At 45.2% G+C, this 17,614-nt stretch overlaps 1 protein-coding gene across 1 annotated transcript in view; it reads right to left on the bottom strand.

Annotated features, from left to right (window-relative positions):
* Window positions 1–17,614, bottom strand: part of CADPS (Ca++-dependent secretion activator) — a 185,117-nt gene that overhangs the window by 91,611 nt on the left and 75,892 nt on the right. Inside the window, exons 9-11 of the mRNA XM_010573333.1 lie at window positions 17,096–17,162; window positions 8,650–8,758; window positions 7,328–7,540 (exon numbers count right to left, since the gene is read on the bottom strand). Coding sequence (XP_010571635.1) covers window positions 7,328–7,540; window positions 8,650–8,758; window positions 17,096–17,162 — 389 coding nt within the window. The remainder of the gene's footprint in view (window positions 1–7,327; window positions 7,541–8,649; window positions 8,759–17,095; window positions 17,163–17,614) is intronic.

Raw genomic sequence — 17,614 nt, 5'->3', positions numbered from 1 at the left:
ACACACTCCCTACAAGTGTTTGAAATCAGAGTCTTAAAAATCTGCCAGTGTCGGGAACACAAAGATTTCAACGAGAACAACAATAATGCAAACCAAAGGACTGTCCCACCATTTGGTCCTCTGAGGGTTGTATTTCTCTTTATCTAACTGTTATTTAAAAAGGAAGAGGCAAACCAGTCAAATCTCTCATTCTTTTTTTAAAATGTATTATTTCCCTGCCCTCTGCATTTCTTTTGCTCCAGCAATAATTTTGGCAGATTTTGCTCTGAGAGTGGTGAAGTTAATAGCGGGGGACAAGCTCCATAAAAGAATTCTTGTTATAAAAGGCTTTAGGTAGCCATTTTATCGTAAGAATTCCTTACTCCGGATTTATTTCTTTTCAGTAATGAGTGACTTTGTTTTAGTACCAAAGGCAACTGAACGTCCAGTAAATTTTATGACACGTTTGCTTATTAAAAAACCAAAAAATCCCAACAAACAAAAAAAACCCAAAGAACTGTAAATTAAAAGGTGACTTTGTATCTTACTCATCTGGAAAATGTGTGCTTGTCATATCTGCTTGACATTACAAGAATGAAGATGTGGTTTGGACAGTAACAAACAATGACACTAGTCAACCTCATCAGGAGACATGAAATAAAGGAATGACAATGATTGATGGCAGCTATTCATTTACAGATATTTCTAGAAAACTCTTCGCTGGCCTGGCCGGGCAAAGCGGGAGAAGTTTGCCAGCCCGCACGGTGCTCGCCGGCGACGGCGTGCGCCCACCGCGACCTGCCGCGCGCTCCGGGGGCGGCGGGGGCCCCTCTGCTCTCGCCGCTTCAGCCGAGCTAACGGGGACGCAACGGGAGGCAAATCCTTAAGAAAATACCCAGGGGAAGCGCCCAGAAACCTCGTTTTGTTCGGCTGCGTGGAGCGAGAGGCTTTACTGGCAAACACCGGTGTTCTGGAGGGAGAAAAAAACCCACAAAACCCCAAACGGCACCGGGACTTAAAATGCCGGGCTGTCGAGTGCGAGCGAGCTGCTGGCAGTGCCGGCTGGTGACTTACCACGTCCCCTCCTCACCGTGCGCTGTGGCATTGCCACCTCTCAACAGTGACGGGGGGTGTGTGCGTGTCCGGGGCTCTGCAAACCTCCTCCCCGCTACGCTGCAGCAGGCTGAACTCGCCACTCAGCTGGAGATCCGAGAGCTCTTTTTTTTTTTTTTTTTTCCTTCGTATTATTCCACGTTAGAAGATAGCTTTAAATTTAATTGGCTGTTTATTCCTGTATTTTATGGCTTTTCCCCTGCTGCAAACAAATTCTTTTCTGCTCGAGTTACAATTTTAATAAACGATTATGAATGTTCCTGTAAATCACCAGACACGCTAGGCACTGAATTGAAATCTAAGTTATCTAATGTTTGGTAGTTAAATGAATAAGAATTTGTAGTAGGCACTTACATAATTCCTTGCGTGGCAAGTTAAAAACACAGTTTTAGAACAGCTATTTATAATAGAAAACATTGTTTCGCAGCATTTTTATAACTATTTAAAAATATTTTGAATTGTGACTGCAGAAACCTGTGAATTTGTATTTCATAAGTTAGAGTCCCATGCTTCTTAAAGCACGTAGAAGTGATTTACAGGCTAGTTTTAAATTCATGCAAGTTATGTGAGAACTGAATTAACATTTTAATTCTGCATTCCTGCAATGAAGCATCTGCAAGTTGACAATACAGAAGACACAGCAGCGTTCTCATGATATCTCTAACTATCTAAAAAAAATAAAGCAATTAAAGCACAGAACTAATAATCTAATAGGATAGCAATGCATTGTGGTGCAAATACATGTAATGTTGCCAGACCCAAGTTCATTCATTCATTCACTCTTTCTTTCTTTCTTTCAAAGTGGCAAAAATCTGTATTTCCATCAAATTAAACTTTTTTTTTTTTTTGCAGTAAAGTCTGATAAGAATCCTCTTTGGAAATCCAAACATTTAGAAAACAAAAAAAAGAAAGAAAAAAGAAAGTGTCTGCTGAGAAGGAATTCTGCCTGCTACCCAGGGGTATATTTATACACACACGCACATACTCACACGCAGAAAAAAAAAGAAGAAAAAAAGAAACAAAAGGAGGAAGAAGAAAAAAAGGAGTCTTGTTTGATGGCCAGGAGGGATGACACCGCCTGTTCCTTCTCATAATTGCATTCAGATACTCTGGATACATATTTGCCAGCTCTCATGACCCACTGATGCTATTCCCTCCTAAGGAAAGCAGGCACTCACCAGGTATTAGAGAAGCAGCTTTTAACACCAATAAAGGATTTGTACCGGGTGTATTTAGGACTGAACAAAGACTAAGGAGAAGCTCTTTTACAGCACAAGTTTGGGCTTTTATCTTTTTCAAAGTAGGTATTCCAGTGGGAAAAGGCAAAATAATAATTCCCCTGGTTTATTCTTTGGCAAGCATTGCTTTGATTGGTGATTGAGACCCACGCTAAACTTTAATTCATCATAATTTGGGGGAACAGCAGCACCCCTCCGTGACTAATGTATTTAAGTCAGAGCGGGTCAGCATCCCCAAACCCGGGGTGACCCAGAGAGCTGCCGCTTGCTGCCGAAATCATCCCCTACCGAGTTTACGGGAGGGGGAACTACCAAACCTCGATGACTCGGGCTTGTTTTCACAAGGCATGTGCGGAGGGGTTTTTTGGGGGGCTCCTGTGGAGTCCTGCACCTCGTCTAGATCTCTTGGGGTCTCCTGCCCTGTCCTTCTGCCCTTCGAGGTGTCCACAGTTAGCCCCGCACGCTGGTGCGCTGCACCCAGCTAATCATCGGCACGGAGAGAAAGGATATTGTCAGAGTGCAAAATGATCTGTTTTCAGGCAGGAAGCAGTCAACTAGATGTAAATTCCATGAAACAAAAGAAGGTATTATTTACAGTTTTATTGTGATGTTAATTAATATTTACATCTTGGAATGAAAAATAGAAATGTTAATGATTGGCTTTACTAAGAGGATCACTTGATGCCAATGTGAAAGCCAGGGAGAGAAGGCAATTATGCAAACATCACATGCATCCTAATTTCAGTATGGAAACTTACATTTCAAACCTCAATTCAGGAAAATAACATGGAAAGTTTGTACTACAAAATCTAAACATGAGAAAGATTTAAGAGAAAAAAAAGCACATTGCATATGTCAGATAATCTAGTCTGATTATCTGAGCTGTGCTAGCTACAGGGAAGCACTTACCCTTGAGTCCAGCTAGAAGTTAGCAGGGTAAGAAGGAACAAACCAGAATAACATAAAGACTAGCAACAAGGCTCAGGAAAGCAGACAGGAGCCCTAACCTAGCAGCTAAATATTTGGGTTCAAGCAAAGAATGAAAAAGAAACTTAAAGAAAAATCAAACCAACCAAAAAAAAAAACCACTTACAGCTGAAAATTTCTTAAGCAGCTCAATAAACCTCGCTACTTATTATGGGGGAACAAATCATCACAAATTCTCAAAACAACCAACTCTTTGTATATGGTGTGATTAACAGTCATATATATAGAAACAGACATTAAAAAATGAAATATAACCACAAGTGATACGTAAAACAAGTACAGACCAATCTTTCATGTTAAAAAGAAAAGGGTTTAAAAAAAAAAAGAACGTTGAGCATGTTTGGGAATTTTGTTTGATGCATCACTAACACAGAACGAACAAAGATTGGTGCTTTCAGACAAGTGACCACTTTTATGAAGCTTAAATATTGCCAAAAGGTGTAATATGTATTGGCAGCATTATTGACTATAATATTGTGCATGATTTCAACAGTAAACAAGAACAGGATTGGGTTTTTCTTTTATAATGCGAACATTGGAGAAAAGCACAGCTTTGCGTGAATGGAGTTTTTCTTTTAAATTGTAGCAAAACAAAAAAAGCAAAACTTTTCACTCTAACAGGTATTGTTCACCCACATAAAAGGAATTGTAGAGTCATACAAAAATTAATGAATAGCAGGATCTATTTTTTTCGGTACTTAAATTGCAAATAAAATAAACTCCACCCTGGTTCGGAGCTGTCTGTTTACTTCCAAGTCAAGCGCTGCTATCGAACTGTGGGTAAGAATTTGAGTGCTACTCAAAGTTTGTATTTACTAAGTTAAAAGAGGTGAGAACCAAATGAATTCACTATTTCTCCCAAGTTTCCCCCAAAGTAAAATCTGTTCTTCTCAAGTTTCTAACAGACAGCTCCATCACAGGAGCGGAGGGCTGGATTTTCTCTGCATGTGCATGCATGCGCATGTGCCATCTCAGACTGCTACAACATGAAAGCTGTAACAACAGTTACTCATCAAATGGCTTAACATTTACTTCTTTGCACATCCTCATTCACCATAACCTCTAATAAGCACAAAAAATATGACAGGTATAAAGATAAATGTACAAGAATAAAATGTCTCATGAAAGTCCTTACCTTTCTGCAGGCAACCCCCCCCCCCCCCCCCCCCCAAAAACCCAAGCCAAAAAAACCCCCAGTAACAAACCAAGACCCTTTTAAAAATGCAATACTTGATATGTTTGAATTTCAAGACTGAAGAAGCTGAGATATGTATTTGTGTATTTAAGACTCCCGACAAGCCATCATGTGTGGCATGAATGACTCACTTCTGCTTCTGATTATTTAACTGCTGTGCCCAATGACTTTTGCAAGGAGCATTGCCACGTACGAATGTTGAAATATGAAAAAAGGGTCGCCCTTGCTGTTGAGATGAAGGTCTACCATAGCATGCTGCCCTCCTCCTCTTGTAGGATGAAGGTCCTGTGCACAAAGAGCTGTCAGAGGGATCTAAATCCAAGGGAGGAGGAAGAAGGAGAACTGAGGACAAAACACACTAGCCCAGAGGGTGCTGAAGTAGCAAGTCATCATCAGACTGATGAGCTGACTGGTTTCCCCTTGCCAGGCTTTGGCACAACACAACCAAGAGGGTTTCCCAGTGCTTACAGCAAAAAGGGGAGCCTGAAGCTGCCCAGCTTACGGGGAAAACATACTGTGGATGGAAAGAGGGTGGTAGCATAAAAAAAAGCTGAATGATCCAGATTTGGAGCTGGTATTGGCATGAGAACAAGCAAGAGAAACTGAGGTCAGATCCTGACCCCGTCAGATGCCGTGGAGGGACCACGGGGTGAAATCTCGGCTGTTTTATGAGGGATCCCTGCCTCCTGGCAGGTGAGTGAGATGGAAAAACCAAGGTCACACCTGTGGCATTTCTCTAGCTCCGAGCACAGTCAGGCTGATACAGCCTGCAGGACCACGAGCAGCGCAAGTCTCCGGTGGACGTGCTGGGCTGTGGTTAGATGCAGAGAGGACTCCTGGGCTCAGTCACCGACTTCACTGCTCCCTGGCAAGGACTAGGACAATTCAGCTGCCTCTTCTCCATCCCAGGTAACCTCAGCAGGGGGGGTTCAGCTCTCCCCACGCACACAGCGCTTGGCTGTGTGTGGGGACAGCACATCCAAGGGTCCATGGCCCCGGGCATCCCCCTTCCCTCCCCAAACTCCTGGCAAACTTTGCTACAGCTGCTGCCAGGCAATTACCACGTGTTTGGGAAAGGGACCCTTCACCTGACCCCACATATTGGTCTGGCAAAGTGAAAACTCCGTAAACATTAGGAATTTACCCAGCAGAAAAGTTCTCCAGGCCTGATGTCTGCAGGGATGGGAGAAGACTGGAGGGAAAGGTGCTTCCCCAGTTTGATGTTCTCTCACTGCCCTTATCCTAATCCACAGAGATCATGCTGGGACGAGCAGGAGCGCATCCTCTTCGCACCAACCACACAGCTAAGAGCATCCCTCAGCATTGCTTATTAGGAGAGGGAGCCACAAGCAGCATCCCTCTGCCACTCTCCTTTGCTACACTTTGAAGACTTTTAGCATGTAAAAAAGCAGCCATAGAAGGACCTGTGCTTGCTACATCCAAGATCCCAGGCAGAGGGACACACAACCCCTGGGAGTGCTCTCGGGTCAGCACGACTCAGCCAGGTCTACAGGCTAATCACAGCCAATAAACTTCCCACTTGCAAGACCCCAATTCCTACGTCCCATTTTGGCTTTCTGAGAGGCATCCTTCCTTCCCAACTCCAACACTTTACACCTTGCACCCCCAAAGTCAGAGACTTGACTGGGATGAAGAGGATGAGCGTCACTGAAATGAAAATACTGACTATGGGTTTACCATGCTGCATCATGCTACGTCCTCACTGACAGGAGCAGTAATGACAGGGAGAAGGGAGTCCAAAATATACAAGCATGTGGAGGATACGAAAAAAAAAGCAGCAAGCAGAGGTTTTCTGCTGTAACGTTGATCGTACAGCTGTATGTCTTGCATTGTTATTTTCTATAAATACTGACATGAAGAAGTTAAACCAACATAAAAGATGGTCAAATGACATTGATAAGCAAGGGGCAGATTTTTGGAGTCCCTTACAACAAAATGCTCCATAACAGCTTTACAGAGACTATTTTAAATGTTAAAATCTGATTTAATTAGAAGAATTTGCTACTATTTACCACTTTTTCTTATTTGTCTTATATTTAATGATACTAATTCTTAAATTTTGCTGAAATCAGCAAGAACTACTGTATGTTACATAACAAAGGGGCTCCAGACGTGTGATCAAGACCTTCAAGAAAAATGAGCGAGGAGGCATTCATCTGGTTTATAATCACATTGCATTTGCAAGACAAAAGAAATTGCTCTAAATTTCAAATTAAGCAAACTGGGTATAACTGCACAGGACATGCAGCATAGCTACGACTTAAAAGATGATTGCTTTAAATTCACATCTAACTGGCCTGCAAAGCAACCTGTTAAAAATACCATATGTTTTCCTACAGTTGAATATTCAACAGGAGACCTCTTTTTGTGTGTGCATTTCATACTTGCAAGATTTGCACCTGTAGTTCTGAGCACGTGATGCATTTGATAGACAGCTAATGGCGCTAATGAATCGCTCTGATCTGGGTGTGCAGTTTATTGTGTGGGGGTAAAACGCGTGTCTGCAGAAAGCAAGCTGGGTCTCAGGCTCTCAGATCCCAGTCTCTCCTCCATCAAGTATTGCACTTTAAAATACTCATTGACAAGTTCCTTAAAGAATTTTGTTTCTTGGGTTTGGTTGTGCTAAACACACAGGTTAACTGCTTCTGGATCCACTGATGTAAAAAGCACCTTAATGATAATGAAAAAAATTTCATTTTGGAGTCAGAAACATGTGTGCGAATATTGATTTACATCAGCGCAGAAAATCTTTCCATCAAAGACTTCTGCTCTCTAGGAGAATTTATTTACTTACAAAATTGAGAGATTGGGGCGTCTAGCTGGGGTACATTTCCTCCTTTAGCATTTAGCTTTTGCACTTGGGTAGGCGGCACAGGTTTGTGAGACTGGCCGGTGGCTCGGTACATGGCCTGGACCCACAGGATACGGTCCTGCTCATCGTCACTTGCAAAAATCACCGTGTCTCCTTCCTTCACAGCGTTGAAGAATGCTCTGCCGCCCTCCAAACCTGGCAGGAGAGGAAGCAACAATGGAGTTTCGCAGACTTTGAGGCCAGCCAGGGGATCTCCCCCAGCTTCCCACCCCACCACCGCCCCGGGTGTCCCCAGCCAGCCCGGCGCTGCCCCTGGCTCCTGGCTGAGCTCAGTCCCCTCGCCTGCACCAAATGCACCTGCGAGAGAGCCCGCCAGGTCCCCAGGTAGCACCCTGCACCGCAATTACTGAAACACGCCCCAACACACTCGGATTAATTGCTTCTCTCACCTACAGCCCCGTCTGTGCAGGTCCCGTGCAGGTCGCATTGCATTAAAAATGGGTTTTGAGGGGAGGTGGGGGGAGGTTTCCCATTAGAGTGAGCGCACCAGTGCTCACACTGCACTAAAGGTGCTTGGGTGATGTGCTTATTTCTGTCTTTGCCCTGATTCGGCATCCATCTTCCCATCTCCCTAACACTGGAATTAACCTGGAATCAAGGTCTTGACAACCAACCTACTGTGTCTTTCTTCATCTCCTCTGGGGACACCATTACCCAGGGCATGGTGAGGATCACCACGGTCAACGTATTGCCCCACTGAAATAAAAGAAATGTGATGCTCCTCCACTTGAAGAAGGCTCTCACCACATGACAGGTACCGCCAGGCACCAGGGAGTTTCTAATCCTGCCCCTTCCACTCACTTATATCTATGAGAAAGAAAATGGGACAGGCAAAAGTGCTGGGTTGGTCCCATCAATGTTTTCTACAATGAAGACAGGCATAGCTGCTAACCTTTTATTTAGGGAATATAATCCGAAGGCAGAGGCTAGGATCATCACTCGATTTGAGCATTCAGTTCACAGTCAAATTTCATTGGGATTTCAGCATCTCATTCACTTAGGCTCCCCAGAGAAGACGAGTCTTTCCCTCCTCTGGTGCAACTCCTACCTCAATTTCTTAGACCTATTTATAGTAAAGTCATGCATAGCTAATGATCAGTATAAACACAAACATATTTATAATAACGCTGATCACAGTTCAGCTGCCAGCGGGGAGATTGAGAGAGGGCTCCCGTTCGGGAGCCGTACGCAGCGTGGCGAGCGCGAGCGCCCGCGGGCGCAGCAGCGAGCTGTCGGCCCCGTACCTGGCTGCGGGTCGGTGTAGTCCACAGTGTATCCGTCGAGCTGCAGCAGCTCTTGAGGTTCCGCTTTTTTCTCCCGGTAGCTGCACATAGCAAATGTATATTGACTAACCTGAAGAAAACCACAAAGCTAAGATGGCACCGGGTGATCACGACAAGGCAATCCAAAGCGCTTACAAATGCCGCGTGCTGACGGCGTGTTTACAGGGACCAGGGGTGGTGGGGTAATTTTGGCGGTCATTGCCCATACGAGACAGACTAAACTTTTAACCAGGCTTTTGCAAAGCTCGCTCCTAACACACCCTGCTGTGGCAGGCACCTAATTCTCCGCAGCAGTACATACAGTGGTTTAGTCTCCTCCAGAAGAGGAAGCTCCGTGCTTTAAACCCCTCTATCATTCATCCCCAGACAAGTGCAAGAGTGACACCCTGTCACAAACAATGTGAGCTAAATTGCTAGGTGCCAGTCATATTAAAGCAATCTTAAGATCCCACTGATCTCGGCAGTTGTTGTCATCAGTGCTGTAAATGGCAGCTCTCACTCCTCTGAGGTACCATCTGCATGACACGATACATTCAATGTCAAGCTCTTGACGGAAGCCGACTCAGCTGCGGGGGCTCTGCCAGGCTCCCGAATCGCCTTTAGGAGGCCATCAGGCCGCATCAAGACCCCGCGCGTACTCGGCGTGCTGCAATCTGGATGGTCGGCGAGAAGCTCGTCCAGCGAGGAGAGGAGAGGAGAGGAGAGGAGAGGATTCTCCGTGCCCCAGGCTAGGAACTCACAGGGAAATTTACTGTCAAATGATTTCAAATGACTTTGTTAAGGTTATGTCACATCCTGGACGCCTGACGTAATTTTATTCGTCTGGACGTTTTCTTGACCTCTGGAGGAAACTTTAAAACTCCGGTGGGTGGCAACGGATCGTGCTCGTCGTTTTTTGGAAGTCAGGAGACATCCTGAAAGATGGACGAGCGGCTGGGCTGGGGGATTTTGCCTCCAAACTCCAGACAAATCGCTTGGCTACAAATACACATGCAGCACCTATTTTGGTGGCATCTATCGCTAATAAAATGTCATTTACTGAAGTCAGGGAAGCCGTCTATTGGCATAGTGTCTCCCAGCCGGCGCTCGGTTTATTGCTGCCCTCTGCGGGCTTCTGCTAGCTGCCAGCCTGCTCTCAGCAGCCCTGCCTGCACCGTGCCTTCCTCCAGGAACAGCTCCAAAAGCCACCTAAGAATAAACCCTATCATTAACACATTTGTGGGAGTAAGACTAAAAGTGATGCTTTAAGCATCTTGCATCCTCCTTAAAACTACCAGCGCTGACGAAAGATTGACAAGTAACAGACCAATAGCAGGAGCACACCAGTGCATATTCTATGCTATGAACTTTGAATGCATACCATCGTACCGGCAACACAAAAATTAAAAAGATTAACACGAAGAAATCTAAAAATAACCTAGTGCCCCACAGCACAACATTCAGACGACTCCTGCAGCGTTCATTCAGTCATACTTGCAGTATATTGCTGCCATCTCCTGGAGAAACTCTTGAATGTGCTTTATTTATGGTAAGATCCTGGAGATTTCATCTAAGCGGTGACGATTTGACTTCTCTGTGTTAGACAGCCTGAACTTCAGGGACTGCATGATAAATTTAATTCCTGAAATGAGTCAGTGCTAACCTATGCTGACATCGATTGAAAACATTAATACAACTAATGTTTTTTTCTTCCCCTGTATGCTTTATAGCAACAGGTAAAATTCATTCAGTAGTTCAGCTTCTTTTCTGACCCTGAACATAAGGTCTGAATTTCAGGCTCTTCTTTATGTACAAATAATTCCTCTTGTCTTTGGACCCAGAAAATGTTCTTCATCCCTATCAGTAAGCTAACCATACCAGCACAACATTAACGTATGGAAACACACGCAGGCATTTCAGAGCTTGTACTTCTCATGTTGAAAGTTATAAAAGACAGATGTAGACAGTAGGCTCTGGTGGAGCCATCCTGGGACAGAGGCAAAGCAAATTGGTCCCTCCTGTTAGCATTCACATTATTTCCTTGGAAGAAGCTGCTCTACGCCGTTATTAGAAGAGACCTCTAAGAGAAACAAACCTACAGTTGGGTCCACAACGTGCGATGAGCCAGGGCTCATCTGGGTTCATGTCCTACCTCTCTACTTGCGCAGCTCAAGCGCGAAGCCCCAGCTCAGGATCGCCCAAGAGCCTGCTGGCAGGAGGCAGGCTAGGATCAGGCTGGAGGGAGGAGACAGCTATCGATGGCCTCTGGAAAAGGTGCCAACTGTGTCACGCAGAGTTGCCTGCACTGAAACAACTCGAGCTACTGACTTCAAGGACTGGCATACCAGCCTGTCTGTCCTATCCTGCTGCCCCAAGCATTTATTGCTAGGGGTCAGAGAGAACCTGATGCCCTGGCTGCCAGCGCAATGTGGCTCCTTCCATTTACAAGCGGTGGTAAAGCAAAACCCGACAAAACGAGATTCTGGAAAGCTCGGTGTGTCACGATCGTGCTTTGCTGCTGAACAGCAGTGTAGGGTCAAGTGGAGATTGCAGCTTGCCTTTCATCAGTCCTCTAAAATATTGTGCTTTAGAGAGCCTGCTTTCTGTAGAAGCTTAGAAGTGGCCAGACAAGTGAAACAGTTAATAGCAGAAATTAATCCTACAGCCTGCTGAGTTCACACCGAACCATAGCTGAGTATGAGAGCGAGCGAGCAGATGGGATGGGCAAGATGAATGGTTTGAGTAATTGGAAAAAACACAGATACAGAGAGGAAACTGAAGGAAGACAGAGGAGAAATCTCTGCCCAGTGAGGGACAAACTCTCAAAGCAGCTGGGATTTCATCCAGGGACTCGATGAGGGCCAGAAAAGGAGCATCCAAGGGAGCTGAACTGAGCAAAACTAAAAGAAGGGAAATAATCCAAGGCTGCCCTGGCTAGTTCATTACAAAAAAAAAAAAAAGGAGAATGCTTTGAGAAATAATTTGAGACAAAAGAACAGAAGGAAAAGAAAGCGGGGGTAAGAGAAAAAGACAAAGAAATTCAGGAAAGGGGAAGCAGACAGCGGGAGACAAATGCCAAAGTTCACTATTCCCAGCCTGCTAAATTAGATCTGACTTTCTTGGCACTCGACCATATTCTGTCACCAGCTATATAATCCGACTGATTAATAAATACAGTAGCTATGTATTAACCAGTCCTGACTTCGTCCTTGTTTTTCCACCAGAGTCTCCTGCTCTAGCAAGTACCGCTTTCCCCAGGATCCTGCTCAAACCTGTTAATTGTCATGCCTCACACTCCGAGCTCAGTCATTCGCCTCCCCCTTTCTCACTGTTGACATAACACCGCCCCACTTGGGTTAAAATCTTAAATGGACCTTTCCTAGATTAACAGCATGCATTTTGTCCCAAGGGAGAGAAACTGTGCTAAGATACTGCCAGCTGTAATACAGCTTTCCACTTTGATGGGAGACTCTTGTCCTCTGGTTGCAGCTGTATGTTGCCTCCCGAGCCTTTCCTGACACAAATGAGCAGAGGAAATGATCTAGCTTAAAGAAAAAAATGTGAAAACAACAGTTTTCACATCTCAGCACATCCACTCAGCCCTAAACAACTGCACATAGCAGTTGTCCTAACTTCCTCCTTCAAGCAGGAGGTGTGCGTATGTTCTCCTCGGGCAGCGATGGGAAGCCATCCCGTGTGAGTACAGACGGGACGGGCAGGACCTACCGGTCAGGTGTAACGAGCTGTGGCATCTGTTTAACCAGCAGTTTCCAAACGTTTTGTATTTATCATCAACACTCGAGGTTTCTCAAGAATCACCACATATGCCCAGTACTCAGCGAGGGTCTAACTGAAAACATGATTTAATATGATTATGGGGACCAGCTACGGGTCATTTACCTTGACTTGAGGACCCACAGTCTAGGACTGCTGGTGTAGTACACTGCAATTTTGCTGAATTACTTTCAAATTCTGCTGGTTATTCGGAGTTACTGAACACTTACTTCATTTCATTTTATCCCGAGTCAGCTGAGTTTTGCTAAAAGCAGGAACTGTCACTGTTAGTCTAAATTATAATGAGTTCAGGGAGTCTGTCACTAGAACAATAGATCCAGGCATAGACACTGCAACTGGTTTTAATCTGCAGAGAGTTGATCTGGTTCCAACAACATTCTGCAAACACCATCAGACACAATCAGCCAAAAACTGCTTCAAGCTACTCAGCAGACATGTCATCCAGGTACCATGGAGTGTTACTTCCCATATGCTGCCAGAGCACAGAAATGGGGTTATGACAAGAGAAGAGCAGATTCAGTCTGAAATCTCAATGTAATTAATTCACTTGCCCTTAAGAATCATTATAAGAAAATTCTTATCGCAAAGCCAGCAAACCCACCAGAACCAACAATAGTGTTGTTACCAGTACAGCACATTAGACCTTGCAAAGAATTAATACAAGCTCTGTCAGCTATCAAAAATACCAGCTTTTGCACCATCAAGGGTCTAATTGGCAAACTGGCTGAAATTTGTAAGCTGTGCTCAGGCAGCTGATAGAGCAACTTAGGAAACACTTATAACATCTGTGATGGATGTACATTTTCTTTCCTGACCAGTCACGGAGAACTTTGCCCTAAACTGCTCCACCGCTTTCGCTTACCACTGCCACTGGCGTTACTGTTGCCTTTACGAAGCATTTTCCTCACTTGTGATGCTGCGGACCATTTCCATCCAAGCTCAGGGCCATATTCTGCCATCACTTTCACGCTGCATATCTCAGGATTTAAAATTAGGCAAGTAACGAGTCTCTGCCATGTAATTTACATCTAATCAGTATTCTGCTCTTCTGCTGCTCATCTCAAAGGGTGTCTACGAGAAGGGTGGGCAGCGCGCAGAGAGGACTGCGATTCATTCGGAAGAGAAAACTATCCCCTCTTAACTCACGGGTGCATGCTGGAGGAGCACACGCACCGGCTCCGCCGGCTGCGCCATGCCGTAAACCGTCCCCGCGGGGTTGAACCAAGTCCACCCAGCCATGCGTGTGCTGGAGAGGCGAGACCCGGTTCTAGCAACGGCACAAAGGAACCGCTCTCACCCACTACACCCAAACAAATCATCTCCGCTCCTGTACAACCCTCGCAGCTACACAGACACAGAAGGTGCGAGGGATTATTCCACCCAAATTACAAGGCAGTTATTGCTCCTTTCCCCTTCTCTCCGGGGCTCACACAAGCCAAGGAGCACTGGAAATGCTCCCTGCACGGCTCCTTTTTCTACGTACGTGTGCAAAGCCTCCGTTCATACCGGCGAGGCATCGCTGACACAAAAGAGACAAACTGCCATCAACACCTTCCTCCTTGGTGCCGCCCATGCAGTTTGGCACCTTTGTGCCTTGTTTAGGTGGCTATGAAGAGTTTGAGCATTTATCACCATGAATTTCTTAACCGCTGGTACGGGAAGGCAGAGCGGTACCACCCAACAGCACTGAAGGAACCGAGGCTGCGTCCATCTGAAATGAGGCAAGAGGGGCAGGAGAGGGCAGAGGACCAGGAGGAGGAGGTTACTCTGCAAGGGACGGGAGAGGAGACAGAGCTGCAACAGAAGATGCTACAGGTAAGGGACACAGCCAAGGGATCAGAAAGGAAACATTTAGTTATCATCCGAACATAGAGCCTTGCCCTCCTGGCAGTGTCACGGACTGACCAGACCACTATATCCCAAACGGACTATATGCTTTGGACTCCATCTCTTGTTCTGGTGCAAGCAGGAGCCTGGTGCAGATGAGTGAGCTCCTGAAACAGCGGCTGCTCCTTGTCCGTTCTTTACGGAACAGAGCCAGCTCACCTTCCTGTGGGGGTTATTTTCTGTCTGTGGTTTAGCAGAGTTCAGAGCATCCTTGGACATCAACACCTTTGCTGCCAATCCCTGTTCATATCAGCACCCATCCTTTGCATTGCATGAAAAGCAAATGACAAACATACGGACAGCAAAGTATTTTTATTCCATCTTTATTGCCTGCTGACATGTTCAATATGCTCAAACTACATCTGAGGGACTGCATAGAGAGTGTTTCTTGTTTATATTTGATGTACGGCAGAACACTTTACATTGCACCAAATGTTGAGCAAACGGTAACATAACAGAGAAGCTGCAGTGGCAGCTGGAATTTCTGAGGTGGGCTACAGAGACTCTCTGGGGGCAAAAGTCTGCTCATCTTATTCAAATGAATTGCTTTTCTGGCCAAATTCTGCTCTTATATGCCAACTGACGAATACAGACCTAGTAACATGAGAAAACATGGAATAACTCTGAGAGCTTCAATTCTACAGCAAGCTGAAGAATATATAGCAACTGAAAACTAGAGAAGTAACTGCAACCACAGAGAATGGCCAGAAGAAAAGCTCCTTGAGAGAGACATGTGAATCCATGCCCAAACCTGCAAACCCTTGCACAGAAGAGTATCAATAGATTTATTTATGGGAGAAGCTATGTTAGGAAGGAGGATTCTCTGCTTTGGAGAATCTCTGTTCACAAGGAAAAAGGGACTGAGAACTTGGTGTCATAGGAATGAATCATCTCTCAAGGAAAAGCAATACTAGTTGCTCTACAGGTGATCACAGACTGCCACAGCACTTTTAACTTCATTTCAGAACATAATAAAGGAAACATACAGAGAAAAGCAATCCCTCAATCCCTGCCCAAGAACAGGGTCACTGCATAATGTTCCCAGAAGGCCTGTCCTTCATTATGGCCTCTGCTACTTCTTACCCAGGAGACAGTTTGGGATTTACCTCCAGCGATCTAGCTCTGCAAGATGCTGGGCTCCCCCGCGAGGTGCCAAGCACCCTACCCCACTAGGGACCTGGCAGTCCCTGCATGGAGGGTGCATCGCAAACCAGATGCCTCTAGGAATGGATTACGCAGCTCCTAAACACATCACTTTTACCTAAATCTAAATGTACTGCTTGGGCAGATAGAGGCACCTCCTGTGACTGCTCTACACTAACTCCCCCACTTCTGTGGCCATTTTGACCCCGTTTGGAGTACAAAATGAGCACTTAAACTGTCGCTGCTGATCACAGTTGGTTATTGGATTAGGTACTCAACTGGACTCTCCAAATAGGCTCCAACTTACATGGGTCACGCACATCATAAATCCCTTTTACCTCCCCAGAATGGATTTTCTTACCTGCCACATGATTTAGCGCTGTGGAGGCCGGCAGCGATGGAGAAATGGGGAATGCAATTAAGCATCCTACTGAGACAGCTGAACTTAGAGTAATAACCAGTTTACACCAGGTGACTTAGGACCAGAGAAGCCAGCTGTGTAAGGTAGAAGATGGACTGTGTGGACTCCTCCTCTTACCGGCACAGGAAAGCCAGCACACAAGCATGCCCCATCCCAAATGGGGAGCCTGGTCCACTGGGTTTACACCTTCTCCATTCTTACACATGGGTGAAATCCTGGCCCCTCTGCAGCAGACCTGCCGTCTGCTTCAGCAGCAGCAGGATTTCACCCTCTGACCTGATCGCTTCGGATCTGTGCTGGCACAAGATCTCAGCTGGATCCCGTGTTATTCCATCAGAGCATCCGTGTTGCTTTCATCACAGGACCCTGCACAAAGCTTTTATTTCTCATACTTGGAGACAACATACCCTGGGGAACCCAGAGGGGAGGGAGAGAAAGATGGACCCAAGAGGACTCTGTGGCTTTATCAGACTGGTGTGAAGATGGAGCTGCTCATACTGGGACCCCACACTTCTGTGGCCAATGCAGTGGTTTCAGCTGTCCTTAGGAAGGTAAGGGAAGATCTAACACACCAAGTACTGACCGGATCCTTTTAGGTCACAGAGGACATCTTCTGCCTGTTTCCTTGAAATTCTTAACCACGGTCAAATATACAGGCCTACTGAAACTGGGAAGGCAGAAAGTGAAAAAAAGAAAAAAGGGGAAAAGGAAGAAAGACAGCGCAAAATGATCGATGAGAGCTGTAGATAATGAGAGGCAGTAATGAACATGAAGGCAAAATAAGTGTCAAGAACGATATACTGACTCTGATGTAGCCAGTGACTAAACGTCTGTAGATCTCAACGGAATCCAAATTTTACCTGGAGGCTCAAAAGGGAGCATTTGCACCCAAATACCTCCAGCCAAGATGGACTGAGCTTCCTCCTCATCTCATTAATTCCTCACTAAAATTGGTTCTCCACTTCACCAAGTATTCGTGTGCATCAGGAAACTCATGGCCAGAGATCTGCAGCTGGTATATCCTTGAGAAGATGCATACATTTAGAAAAAAATCCATGACTTAACAGACACCCTACGCAGAACCACAGCTCAGCATCAATTACAAAGCACTGAATATGGCCAGAGGAAAGATTTAAATATTTCATGTTGTGATTTAAGATCACTTCTAGTTAAATCTGTTACCTGGACCAGGACAAAGAATCGTTTCTTCCATCTCTTCCAAACATTTTTACCAATGGCCCATAAATACCTAGGAGAAAAGAACAGGTGAATTCAGCACACAAGTGACTACATGTTGTTCTCTTGTTTTTCAGTATGTTTTCTTTACACCTGGAAACTGAAGTTAATGCACAAGCAGAAGTAATTACAAGACTCTTAAGCTCAGCAGCATTCATGAATGTGTTTATTTCTAGCCTAAACAAATAACCTGTAAAGAAAGTGACACAAAAAGCTCCCAGAGTCTTAATGTTACACAATATTAATTCTCTCCTCCTCCTTGTCTTTCACAACTTGCTCAGAATTTAGAAGCTCTTCAATGCCAGTGAATAGCTACGACACAGTCAGATGGGTGAAGAATACATTTGCAATGGAAGAATTAAGGGTGAGAAAACCGAAATGTTGCTTTAAGCCTTCATAAAATCATTTGGCTGAGGGGAGCTGTTGAACAGAGGGACACTTACTACATCAAAACCAGTCCCCAGG

Source organism: Haliaeetus leucocephalus, unplaced genomic scaffold (genome assembly GCF_000737465.1).
Source record: "Haliaeetus leucocephalus isolate CR32 unplaced genomic scaffold, Haliaeetus_leucocephalus-4.0 Scaffold2, whole genome shotgun sequence".
Taxonomy (NCBI): Eukaryota; Metazoa; Chordata; class Aves; order Accipitriformes; family Accipitridae; genus Haliaeetus; species Haliaeetus leucocephalus.
Note: the sequence above shows the minus strand (reverse complement) of the source record. Positions and strands in the feature narration are given on the sequence as shown.